The 13,399-nt window shown below is 47.2% G+C and overlaps 1 protein-coding gene and 1 long non-coding RNA gene across 3 annotated transcripts in view; one reads left to right on the top strand and one right to left on the bottom strand.

The window, feature by feature from the left end:
- CCDC9B (coiled-coil domain containing 9B) overlaps positions 1 to 13,399 on the top strand; it is a 138,668-nt gene that overhangs the window by 116,907 nt on the left and 8,362 nt on the right. For both annotated transcript variants that reach the window (XM_074955713.1, XM_074955712.1), the window contains exons 11-12: positions 3,112 to 3,169; positions 3,503 to 4,311. In XM_074955713.1, coding sequence (XP_074811814.1) covers positions 3,112 to 3,169; positions 3,503 to 4,309 — 865 coding nt within the window. In that variant the 3' untranslated portion in view covers positions 4,310 to 4,311. The remainder of the gene's footprint in view (positions 1 to 3,111; positions 3,170 to 3,502; positions 4,312 to 13,399) is intronic.
- The window catches only part of LOC141989271 (uncharacterized), a 212,319-nt gene that overhangs the window by 76,110 nt on the left and 122,810 nt on the right, over positions 1 to 13,399 (bottom strand). The window lies entirely within an intron of this gene.

Consider the following 13,399-nt stretch of genomic DNA (forward strand, 5'->3'; position numbering starts at 1 on the left):
GTGCCAGGCCCGGTGTGGGGCGGTGGGACCTGGAAGGGAGCCAGGAGCGCAGGAGAGCAGCATCTCCTCCCAGAGCTGGGTGCACATGCGGGGCCTCAGGGAGCCCCTGACCAGAGGGTCCATCCATCTCCCCCTGCAAGGCCAACTGCAGGGGGTGGGGGAGGCGAGCCCACATCCCTCCTGCCCTCCAGCTGCCCCCCTCCCCCATAATTGCCAGCCCATCCAAAGTCAGGGCCCACCCAAATATCCCATGCTGGCTTTGCTACTGCTTCACACTGCCAGATTACTGTAAAGTGGCTTTAGTTTAACTGTAGGGTCAGGATCCCTGAGCATTATTTGTTCACACAATTATCATGACTGCACACACAGTCACTATAATTGTGCACACACACTTTTGAAAATTTGGGACTCTGCATGTCCTCAAAAAATGCCTTTTAAGTTTTCGTAGTTTGGCCCAAATTTATCAAGAGAGACCAAGCAGCTAGAGGCTTTATTGACCCCAGTAGAGTTACATCAGGGATGAATGAAGCCAGTGTACATACTTCCCCTCTTTTTTCTAAATGGGGGAGGGGGCAGCAGACCCTGCATTTCTATTAAAAATTGAAACTAAATTAACAAATAATTCCAGCAATAATTACTAATGTCTGCAGTTATCGAAAGCCTAGACTATCCAAATACCAAGCTGTGCTACTCTCTAGCAGAAAACCTTAGAAAATAAAAGCCAAGGCCACATGGTAGGTCTTCTAGTCCATCCCCAACTGATGCAGGATAATTACTCTATAAATTCCCTCTGATATATATGTAGGGCTTCACGCAGTCTAGTCTGAAATGATTCATTAAGGGGGTACGTACTTGCTCTCTAGAAATACAGAATTCGACTTTTCACCACTCACTAATGTTACCTATTTTTGAATGCTAGAGGTCAATGTCACTTATTTCATAAGCATATCTCCTTATTCGTTGGTCTAGCCCTGAGTAATCCAGGCTTTCACCTTCTCCTTGCATATATGTAGTAGCTGGCAGAGTTCTTAAACTTATGGGCCCTATCAGTACTAGTACAGTTAAGCGGAGACAGTGGCAGACATCAGAAGAAACAACTGGTAATGTGATTAGCCTAGTCTAATGACAGGTGTCTGTACTAGAAACTGGATTGTATGATTTCATTAGATTAGAATGTTTAGATTTAGTGGCCTCAGAAGAGTTCCACCTTGTCAGGAGAAGTGCTTTGTAGGGGTCATCAATATAAAAGCAAGTATGGGAGCAAGTCAGGTGAATCTGATCATATTTAGAAGAAAAATTGCTAGAAGGGCTAGTGACTTCAGAAGATGGCAGGTTCCCCACCCCCCAAATCAGTATTTCACCATCGCACCATTCATCATCATCTGCTTTATCAAGATGCTTTCCCACAGTGATTTGTACCATAGCCAGTCTGCATCCTTGCCAGATGACCAGTCACATCTTCCTTTCCTACTAGTTATTCTCAAGGGTATGGCCTAGTGGCCTGGACCAGACCTCTGAGTTACCTAGTATATCTGGGGTGGGGATGCGGTGTTTGGATGGAATGAGAGTCTGAGTCCCAAATGCAGTGTTCTGTTCCTCAGGCCAGCTGGACTCAGGTATTGTGTAGACATAAGATTTGCAGGTTGTGACAAGGTTCACCTCCATGGTGCCCTCTTGTCGCCCAACAGGGCACTACTCACCCTGTAATGGAGTCTTGGTCGGTTGCCGTCTCTCACAGGTCCAGTGCAATGGTGCTTTAGTCCCCTGGCTAAGACACACCTGAGTCCCAGGCTTCAGGGGTATTAAAGTCCAAAAATAAAGGAATGCTACAAGCTCAAAACAAGGTCATCCAATGAATCTTCAGTCAAGACCCCACCTGCCTACTCAGGGCCTGTCTTCATGCAGCTAGTGCTTTTTGTCAGTCTCCTTGGGCCCAGTGATCCCACCACTGGGAGGCTTGGCCACTCCCGGCTGAAACCAGGCGTCCCTCACTGAGGGAGAAGCAGAGCTCCGCTCTCCTTCCTGGCTAGCCTCAGGCTCCCCTCTCCCCTTCTGACATCTGTTGTATGTGAGCAGGATGGGGTCAATTTGGTCCAAAGGCCCTCAATTAACCTTCTCCTTGCCAGTGTGGGGCCTGTATGCCCCATCACACAAATCCAGATTAGCGATTTGAACCATTGCTGTTGAAGGAGTAGAAGCAGGGTAAAGAGACATGATAGACCAGGTGCCATAGGATGGTGCAATGCCTCCTGGGAGGACTGGGATCACACCTGATGGAGTATCTACATCGTCTTATCAAGACGGAGGGACTGGATGGGTGGCAGGTAGGAATGTTAAGGCAGGAAAAAGTTTGTGCACCAATCAGCATAATAAACTCCAAGACCTAATGGGCCTTGGATCTTTGTCCAAGCCTGCCAAAGCACCAGTACAGCAAGAAGCGTTTGGGAGGGGGAACACAGACAGTAAGTGTGTAGAGCGTGTGTGTGTGTGTGGTGGGGCCTCCATGATAGAAAGGAAGGGGAGGAATGTCCTCCTTCCCTTGCCATAACAAAAAAAAAAAAAAACCACTTGTGTGCGCGAGCAGTAGGGGTTGAAGAGCTGCCTGGTCACGTATCACATACTTGGTGTGTGATCAGGAATTATGAGGACTAAAGATCGACAGGAACTCTAGATAGTCAAGGCCCACCCCTACTATTTCCTTGGAAGCAAAGTCTTGTGAGTCAGTTGTCTCCTGTGCTATGAATCTAGAGGTGAGCCATCCAACAGAAGGAAGTCGGCATCTCAATCCCCTAGAAAGGTTCTGAAACACCTCCCGTATTGACTCAGCAAAGGTAACCAGGAACCACTGTAAAGTTATACTTTGTGGTATTTTATTTAGTAAACAAATCCACTGGATAAGTGGCTATTGCTCTGCCCTGCCATAAAGCTAAGTTCATTCAGCTTCCAGTTTGTGTGTCTTATTCCCTGGCTCAGGAGCACTTTGTATCACCCAGCAGTTCCCCTTTGTCCACTTATTGCCTCTGTAGGGATTCCTGTCTATGCCTCAGGATGGAAGAGGTGCTTTGTCACTTGAAGAGCTGACAGCCCAAGTTCTGTGTTTTATTTTGACAGATGGGATGCAAAGGAAGGTGAAGACATGCCCTTTCTAAAGGATGACCCTGATAACCAGGTGAGTTTAAAGAAAATCTGCTCAATTCTTGCAGTTAGTCCTGAATAAAAACTTGCAATCTCAGGTAATTTGGGATCTATTGGTTAGAGCACAGACTTGAGAGACAGGAGACCTGGGACGTACATCTGACTCAGTCACAGACCCTCCCACCCTTTGACCTAGGATAAGTCCTTAGACTTCTCTATGGTTCAATTTCCCGCTCTGAAAATCAGGATAATACTTATTTAGCTTTGGGAAATGTATGTCTTCAGAGGAAAAGTACGATATAATTGCATATTGATATTTTAAATAAACTGAACTAAATGGTTCTCGTTCTCTCTTTTCTCATTCCAGAGATCCACCAGTGCTGACACGCTGAAGAGCAAAGTTCCAGCGGGCAGGGAGGTGACGGAACAGAATTGCACAGCAGATCAGGAAGAGAACATGGAGCAGCAAAGGCCCCAAGACCCTGGTTTCTTCTCATCACAAGGGGAGAGAGGTGGGAAGGTTCTGCCTGCACAGGACAATCAGAGGGAGAAACAGCAGGCAGGGAAGTGCCTCAGCAAGGAAATGGCAGCGTCCAGTGTGGGTGACTCTGAGCCAGAATCCAAGCTAAGTCAGGAAGGAATTCTGGAAGCTAACACTGGGAAGCCTAGCACGATCAATCTCTCCCAGCAGGGCAGCTGCATGAACAGCAGCGTTTCCCAAAGCATCACTACAAGCACTATGCAAGCTGCTGGCCCTGGCAGAAAGGGAAGCACGTCAACACCCCTGGGAAATGGCTTAGAGAAAAATGCTCTGTCAGAAAGAGAGCCCATTGAGGACTCTTCAGAAAGTCTCAGCGGAAAGCTGGAAGAGGCAGCACGTGGTAGATGTGATGGAGCCAAAGGACTGTCACCGAGGAGAGTGGATGAGGTGACCCAATACACTGGTTCTGAGGGGCAAAACGTCACAATAAAAGGAGACGAGGAAGCCACATGCCTTGAACATAGAGGGGATCCTGCATCCCCAAGGAAAGACATCTCAGACAAGATTGGGGTCTCTCAGCAGGATGGGGCAAAAGCACAGAACAGGAAAGGTGACCACCCTGAGAAGTGCAGTTACAAGAACAGTGGGGACAGTCAGAACTCAAGGAGAATACACTGGATTGCGAGAGATTGAAGGTGAGTGCATGGTCCATAGCTCACTTGGAGGTATTTTAATAATCCCAGGTGCACTTAATTGAGCTGTGGACCTGTCTCACGTCTACGCTCAGCTTTTTTGGGGTCAGCAGGGCAATTTACTAAATATTTGCCCGAATATGCTCATGAATTTTAACACTGAGCAGACAGTAACTGCACCCAACTTGTTCCATCCCCATGGTTCCAAATTACATGAATCAACTGTGAAAATCTAAATCTCCACATCACAATTACCTTCCCCTGGAATACGGTAAAGAGAGAAACCTTAGAAGGCTTCCCCATGGTTGCTTCCTGCTGGTGACATTCGTAGTACTCAACAATCCAGGGGGCTCAGACTTTGAAATTGGATACTTGTTTCAGATAGTCTCTGAAATTCCAGGAAGAAGTAGCAACCTGTTGCATGGACCTTTCCTTTGGACTGTGCAGTGATCACAGGTAGAATAATTAGTGGCCTATTGAGTGCCATTCCAACAACATCTTTCTTCATATTATAGGCCCCTCTCGTCTGCAATAGTTTGAACATCAGGCTAGAGGATCATGAGGATCACGTAATTCTCTCCCCAGTGCATGAAATGCAAACAAAAGGATAATATAATTATTTATTTGGCAACACTAATGTATATGGCACTTTACAAACATAAAGGATGACAAGGTTCCTTCTCCAGAGACCTTTTAATCAAAGCAGAAGGCAGAAAAAATCCACTCTGGTTAAATTGCAAAGCTCAAGATATTATTCAAGCCAACTATGCATCTTCCCAAAAAAATTGAAATCCCACCCAAGTGACGACAGTAGAAAAGAATATAAACTATGGCAGGCAAAAACAAGATGGAAATTAGGAGGAAGGGCTTAGAGGGAATTTGAAGAGCAAATGGCTAAAGACATAAAACAAAATAAGAAGAAATTCCTTCAGTAGCTCAGAAGCAGGAAGCCTGTGAGAGATTTGGTGGGTCCCCAGGACTACCAGGGAGTGAAGGGAGCAGATAGAGAAGATAAGGACATTGCATAGAAGCAAAATGATTTCTTTGCATCAGTGTTCACCACTGAGGCCATCAGGGGAGATCTGCTCTTTTCAGATAATAAGGATGAGGCATTATCATAGATTGGTGTGTCAACAGAGAAGGTGCTAGAACAAACTGATAAATTAGGGCCTGATCCTAAAGCCCCATCCACAACACCCAACTTTTGTGCGTCTGGAAAGTCACTGGAATGCATCTGATGAAGTGGGTTATATCCCACGAAAGCTTATGCCCAAATACATTTGTTAGTGTCTAAGGTGCCACAAGGACTCCTTGTTGTTGTTTTTTTGAACAACAGTGTGACCCACAAAGCTTGAGTTAAGCACTTAGGCTCTCTATATAATGCCTGGGGAGAGATAGATGCCTTACAGTGAGACCCACAAAGCCAGCATGCTAGGCAGGGGGATGCCTAAGCTAGCCAACAGAAGATGCAGATGAGGGCATAAGCGCCGACTCCGTGGGTGCTCCGGGGCTGAAGCACCCACGGGGAAAAATTGGTGGGTGCTCTGCACCCACCGGCAGCTCCCCCCCCGTCCCCGTCCCCCCCCCGACCCTAGCTCACCTCTGCCTCCGCTCCTCCCCTGAGCACACCACTGGGTCCTACTTCTCCCCCCTCCCTCCCAGCTGTTTCGCACGGCAAGCCTGGGAGAGAGGGCGGGGAATGCAGCACACTGGGGGGAGGAGGCGGGGCCGGGATGGGAATTTGGGGAGGGATCCAATGGGGCAGGGAGGGGCGGAGTTGGGAGGGGCGGCTACGAGCACCCACCGGCACCAACAAAAGTTGGGGCCTGTGGATGACGGGGGTGCATACCAAGTCCCATCCCACTCTCAGCATTCTGCACCTAACTCCAGACTTTAGGGAGGTGCCTATCTCTACTTGTGATTTACGAACTGGGGCCACCTAAGTCACATTAGGGCTTGATCGGTAGTCATGCTTAGAGGGTGCCTAATGCCACACAAAACCTCTGGGGGTGGGAGGAAGAGGACTTACCTTATAACTTTTAGCCCAGGGGTGGGCAAACTACGGCCCGTGGGCCAGATCTGGCCTGCAAGCTCCCACTGGGGTGCAGGATCTGGGGCTTGCCTTGTTCCATCTGGGGCACAGGGTCGGAGGCCGCTCCATGCAGCTTCCGGAAGCCACAGCATGGCCCCACTCCGGCTCCTACACACTCCAGTGGCCTCCTCCCATGCTCCAATGGGAGCTGCAGGGGCAGTGCCCGCAGACGGGGCAGTGTGCAGAGCCATCTGGCCACGCCTCCGCATAGGAGCCAGAGAAGGGGCATACCGCTGAACCCCAACCCCTCATTCCCAGTCCCACCGCAGAACCCATACCCCCAGCAGGAGCCTGCATCTCTTTCCGCGTCCCAACCCCCTGCCCCAGCCCAGAGGCCCCTCCCAAACCCTGAACTCCTGATTTCTGGCCTCACCCCGAAGCCTGCACCCCCAACCAAAGCCCTCACACCCTCCCACACCCCAACCCCAATTTTGTGAGCATTCCTGTCCCATGATACAATTTCTATTCCCAGATGTGGCCCTCAGGCCAAAAAGTTTGCCCACCCCTGTTTTAGCCTATTGGTTAGGGTATTCACCTGGCACGTGGGAGACTCCCCACTTCCAGGCAGGGGGTCCTGGGAATTACACAGTAATTGTAATTGAAACTTATTGAAGTTAGGCAACCACTGCTTGAATATTATGTCCAGTTCTTGTGTCCACAATTTAAGATGGATGTCAATAAATTGGAGAGGGCTGAGAGAAGACCACAAGACTGATCAAAGGATTGGAAAACATGCCTTATAGTTAAGGCTGTGATTTAGTCACAGAGGTCACAGAATCTGTGACTTCCAAAGACCTCCGTGACTTCAGACAGCACTGGCTGGGAGCTGCAGGGTCCCCTGCCGACTGCGGAGGCAGGGAGCTGTGGGGGAGCCCCAAAGCTCCTGGCCACCGCAGGTGGCAGGGGGCACCCCTGCAGCTCCCCCGCTGCTCCTGGCCACCAGGGATGGCGGGGGGGAATCAGCCGCTCCCAACCGCAGGCACCAGGGGGAATCCTCGTTGCTCATGGCCGCTGCGGGCGGCAGGGGCGACCTGCACTGGTCCCTGCCACCTCAGGTGGCAAGGGGGACCCGCTGGCGGGGGGAATCCACGCTGCTTACTGCTGCCCCAGGAGGCAGGGGGGATGCATGCCGCTCCCCACAGTGGTGGGCAGCAGGAGGACCCAGTAGCAGGGGGAATCCCCGTTGCTCCCATGCACTGCAGGTGGCAGGGGGATCCACCAAGCTCCTGACGGCTGCGGATGGCAAGAGAGACCCCCCGACACTTGGATCTTTGATGCCCTGGGCAGCAAGAGGGAGCCCTGGAGCTCCTGGCTGCTGCAGGCAGCAGGGGAGACCCCCAGCAGCTCCCAGCTGCAGTGTGGGGGGGACCCTGGAGCGCCAGGCTGCCCAGGCTACCCCCATTTTGTCATGGGTATTTTTAGTAAAAGTCAAGGACAGGTCACATGCTTCCATTAATTTTTCATTATTGCCTGTGACCTGTCCATCACTTTTACTAAAAATATCCATGACAAAAACATAGCCTTACTTATAGTCATAGACACAAGTTGCTCAATCTATTTAGCTTGACAAAGAGAAGGTTAAGGGGTGAATTGGTCAGCCTCTGAGGACCTACATGGGGAACAAATATTTGATAATGGGCTAGCAGACAGAAGTACACCTCTACCCCGATATAACAAGACCCGATATAACACGAATTCGAATATAACGCAGTAAAGCAGTGCTCCGGGGGGCAGGGCTGCACGGTCCGGTGGATCAAAGCAACTTGGATATAACGCGGTTTCACCTATAACACGGTAAGATTTTTTGGCTCCCGAGGACAGTGTTATATCGGGGTAGAGGTGTATAAACAACTTCCAATGGCTGGATGTTGAAGTTAGACAAATTCAGTTTATACAAAATATATAGCTTATTTTCAAACAGTGAGGGTAATTAACCTTTGGAACAATTTACCCAGGGTCATGGTGGATTCTCCATCACTGGCAAATTTTAAGTCAAGATTAGATTTTTTTTTAAACAGATATGCGCTAGTTCAAAAGGAAATATTTAGTTCTGCAGTCTGTGTTATACACGAAGTCAGAGTAGATGATCACAATGGTCCCTTCTGGCTTTGGAATCCATGAATCCATATGAAAGGCAAATTGGTTGACACAAATCATTAAAAATAGACAACATCTAAATGTACATGACATGAGAAACATAAACCAGCATGGCTTAGTAGATAAAGGAGAAGCAGCTGACATACTTCATTTAGCCTTTCAGAAGCCTTGCACAAAGTCCCACACAAAAGGTTATTAAGGAAACTAAGTTGCCATGGGGTGAGAAAAAGTACATTCATGGATTAGACACTGGCAAAGAAGAAAAAGAGTGGGAAATAGCTATTTTTTTCAAGGCAACTGGTTAGCAATAGATTCACTTAAACACATCCTTGATGCCATCCCTCCTCTGCAAAGTACTTAAGCACATGTTTAAAGTTAAGCACCTCATTAAGTCCCACTGAAGTCAATGGGAAGTCATTGGGACTTATGCAAATATTTAATCACATACTTACATGCTTTGCTGAACTGGGACATAAGAAAAGTATTGTTTGATATACATAATATGTTTATGGTTTCAGAGTAGCAGCCGTGTTAGTCTGTATTCGCAAAAAGAAAAGGAGGACTTGTGGCACCTTAGAGACGAACAAGTTTATTTGAGCATAAGCTTTCGTGAGCTAGAGCTCATGCAAACGTAGTGATGTGGCAGTATTTGTACATGACCCAAAGTTATTTTGGTTATTCAAGGCTTAGGCAGACTAAATAATTTCAGAAGGGCCTAACAAAGATAGGAGACTGGGCAGCACAATGGCAGGAGACATTCAGTGTTGACAAATTCATGGTAATGCACATTTGAAGTAACAATTTGAAGTACAACTGCCCATTGCTAGGTTCTAAGCTAACTGTAACCATTCAGGAAAAAAACCCAAGTATCATTACATGTAGCTCTATAAAAACCTCTCTTCAGTGCAGCCAGAAAAGCAAGCAAAACATTTGGATGATAATGAACGTGACAGAAAACAACACTGAAAACAACATATTGCCATTATACAAATCAGAGGTGTGATTTTAATCGAGAATACTAAACTCACTTCCTCTGAATCAGAGCCACCTGACAAGTATAAAGACAATTTGTCATTGAACTCCATAAATCTAATTAATTGCCAGATTGGAATGGTGAGCTTGGACAGACTAAGAAGAGAGACCATGTGTCAAGTTACAATATAGCTCTCTCTCATCCAGCCTTGCCATTTCTACTATTGGGACTTGAACATCAGCGATACCCCACGGGGCTGGCCTTACATAACTGTTTATATTTTGGAAGGCCATTTTGTTTAATGGCTTGTTGGGGTTTCACAGCACGCAGTTCTCTCCTCCCAAGCGCCGACTCCACCAGGGTCCATTCACCTAGCTTGTAGTGACTGGCTAACGTGTAAGTGGGACATTGCGCACTTCCTTATAGGACCCAGACAATTTCTCAGCCTGAGAGGTCAATCTAGTTTTAGTTGGATGAGTTTATTTGTCCTGCAGGAGTTTAATCTTTTGTCTCTTTTGCTTCTTTAAAACACAATATTTTAACCAATTCCTGCTGAATGATGCAGGACAAGCTGAGCATTTGACTTTCTACATGCTTGAATTCTCACTGGATAGATCTCAACAGCTCTGTGGACAGCCAGCAATGGGTTTTAAATAGGCTTTTCCTGTGCTCTGTAGAGGAGGAAGTAGCAGGTGTGGAAACTGTGCAACTTCAGTGGGCAGGAAGAACGCGGCTGGTTTTCCTGATGGGGAATTAAACCCCTTGTTTGGTGACTGAGAGGTCTAGTCCCACCTCCTCAACTGCAGAGTAGAGGGAATGCCCAGTACTAGGAATGAAGAGCCTGGATAGTAGAGAGAACAAGGGGACTTTCAAAAGGCAACAGATGAAATCCTGGCTCCACTGAAGTCAATCGCAAACCTGCCACAGACTTCAGGAGGGCCAGGATTTCACCCTGCATATTTAAAAGGGGTAAAGGGACATTTTTATGCAGTACATAATTAGCTCTGGAACTCTCAACGGCAAGAGCCAAGTAGGGCTCAGAAAAGGATCAGACATTTATATGCATAACAGGAACACCCGCAGTCACCTCCGACAAGATGGAAATACAATGTCTTAAAATCAGGAGCAAAACCCCTCACATTTCAGGGCATGAGCCTATCACTAACTCACTGCAGAGTCATGAAGAAACTTCTCCTCTTTGCAAATTATTCAATAGTTGTCCAGTATGGAGTTTCTTCCCCCATCCCAGAACATCCAGCACTGGGTGCGGTCAGAGACAGGATGCCTGACTGGAGGGGGCACAGGTCTGAGCCAGTATGGAAATCCCAATGTTCCTTAGCACCGGTTATTTGTTTTTATCTTTTAAATTAAAACAGTGTTTAACTAACAACATGGTTTTTAATTGCTTGTAATTGACAATTGTTTGACTGTACTTTTTTAGCAACTTAGTAGGAGACCTGTGATCGTGACACCTCAGACTAGTCACATGTCACCAGTAAGACTTAGCACACATCGCTCTGTCTTTGCCCCAGCATCCATGAATGTAGTTCCCCTGTCAGTGATAGATATCCCATTTTCAGGCAGCGTAATGTTTTGCCGTGGTTTATTTAGGGTGGGGAAAGCACAGAAGCCAGAAAAAGAGAGAGTTCTGCCTTTAACTCTGTTCCCCAGCTCTGAATTACGAGTAACAAATCTTGCAGGGAGAGAGATGTAACAAACCAGCCAGTGTGTATTTCTACCATCTAACTCAGCAGAATCAGAATTGCTTCTCTGCATATCATGCTACAGATGCTGCTAGGAGTTTAAAAACAAGTCAACGCAAATGGTCAGCCGTCAGTGCATTTGGAGCAAGGTGGTTTCGGGTCTATGCCTCCTGTTGCTTTGAAGTCCCTATATCAACATGGTGTGCAGAGGAACGACAGCCCTGGCTGGCATCCCTAGAACAATCATGGGCTGGTTGCTGTAGTTTCACTGCTCCCCCCAGTCACAGTTTTCCTGTGGCCTGCACACAAATTATTTGCTAGACCACATTACACAAAGCTCTGCAAAAGTCAATTTTATTTCCACCGGAGTTTGGGCAAAGTTCTGTTGTTTCACACAAGCACCAGGCTTTCACTGATTAGCAGGTGGCACAACAGGATTATTTTTGCCTGGGGGGGGGAGGGGGGGGTTGAAGACATTTTGCATGTTTTCAGTAGAAAGCCTTGTGCAGTGAACAAACTGGTCAGGTTTTGCTCAGAAGCTGGCCCAGTTTTGCTTGAGAACAGACCCATTTTTTGTTGGAAAATGGGCCTGCTTTTGCTCCAACAATCACACGCCTCATCCAAATTTCCTGCAGAACTGGGCCCATTTCCAATTTGTAACCAAATGCAAAAACCCCAAGGATTTTTGCATTTTATCATGTCACATACACAGGCAATTACAAAATGTTATTACCATGGGTACTCAGCAATAAAACCTTCAGTTTCTGTGACTTCCCTCCCTTCTAGGGACTTCATATCATTGGTACCTTGGTCAGTGATGTTTAAAATGCTATTGAACAGAGATGCCAAGATAATGTGGCTGCTTTTACACAGGAGCATGGACCAAGATTTTCAAGACTGACTAGTGATTCTGGATGCTCAGTTTGACACACCTTTAAAGGGGACTGATTTCCTGAAAGTGCTAAGGAGCCACCCTCTGAAAAACAATCAGCCCTCTTTAAGGTTGTCCTGGTAGGGCACCAAAACTCAATAGCTGATTTTGAAAATTTAGGCCAAAGAATCTGCCCTATTGACTCTGAGCTTGTCCTGGAAAGGCTGGTATCCTGCCTCTAGCAGTAGTTAGTTCAGAGAAAGGCAACTCCCCCCCCCTTTTTCTCCCCCAACACCCTCCCACCAAAAAAAAAAAAAAACAAAAAACAAAAAACCACTACATAACCTATAACGAAACGAGCCAGGTGTAGATTACTAGTGAATTTGCCTCTCTCACTATGACTCTACTAAAAGATCCAGCATTACCTCTCAGACATGGGTTTCTGCAAGAGCCAGGATCAGAGAATTGTTCAAGCAACCAAAAGAGTGATAATCACCTCAGCTGTTACATCAAACAAAGAGTGGCATTTCCCATTCATTTATTAGGATGTAAAAATAAAGGTCCAGCATCCAGGGGCACCTTTACCAGCCACTGCTTTCTCATGGCCACACATGATGTTGTGGTAACTGCCTCAGTTCCCCCCAACAGTCTTTTGTCTCTGTGTGAGATGGCTGCTGTTGCTTCTTAGGACTCCAGCCAGGTTGTTAAGAGCCTCTCTCTTTCCAGGGCAATAAAGGGTCCATTAGACCAGGATTCCTATGACCCTAGCAAAAAGGCAACAATCCCAGGCCCACCCACCCACTCACTCTTCTGGGTTCCAGCCCAGGGACCCTGTGTGAAGCAGCTGGAACTGGTTTGTCCCAATCCCTGGCTGCTTCCCTACAACTTCTCCCTTGCCTCTCTAGCAGCCCTTTTCCTAGACTCACCCTCACTGAGTCTCTTTCTCTGGAAGTCCTGGGAGGCTTCCTACCAGTCTGCTATTGAAAGACACTCCTCATGGTAGTCTCTGGAGCAGCTGCCCCTCTCCCCTCATCTGCAGACTTCCAATGCCCCAGTTGTTACTGAGCCAGCAATTAGCAGCAGCTGAGGAGATAGCTAAGCTAACTGTCAACCCCTGAGTGGCTGTGGTCTATATATCCCATGACATCCAGTTATTTCTCCAGTTTGTAGACCATAAATCCTGATGCCAAAACTGCCTTGATTATTTGCTTCCTCTTACTATTTGAAGAATTGGCAGCCGTAACGCCTTCCAGGGGCTGAAGGCTGGTGCCTTGTGAATAGTTTTGAACAGTTTATGTTTACATTGACTTGCTGAGATCAATACATAATTTTATTCATCCTACATCAGGCCAACA

This window comes from Natator depressus, chromosome 6 (genome assembly GCF_965152275.1).
Source record: "Natator depressus isolate rNatDep1 chromosome 6, rNatDep2.hap1, whole genome shotgun sequence".
Lineage (NCBI taxonomy): Eukaryota > Metazoa > Chordata > Testudines > Cheloniidae > Natator > Natator depressus.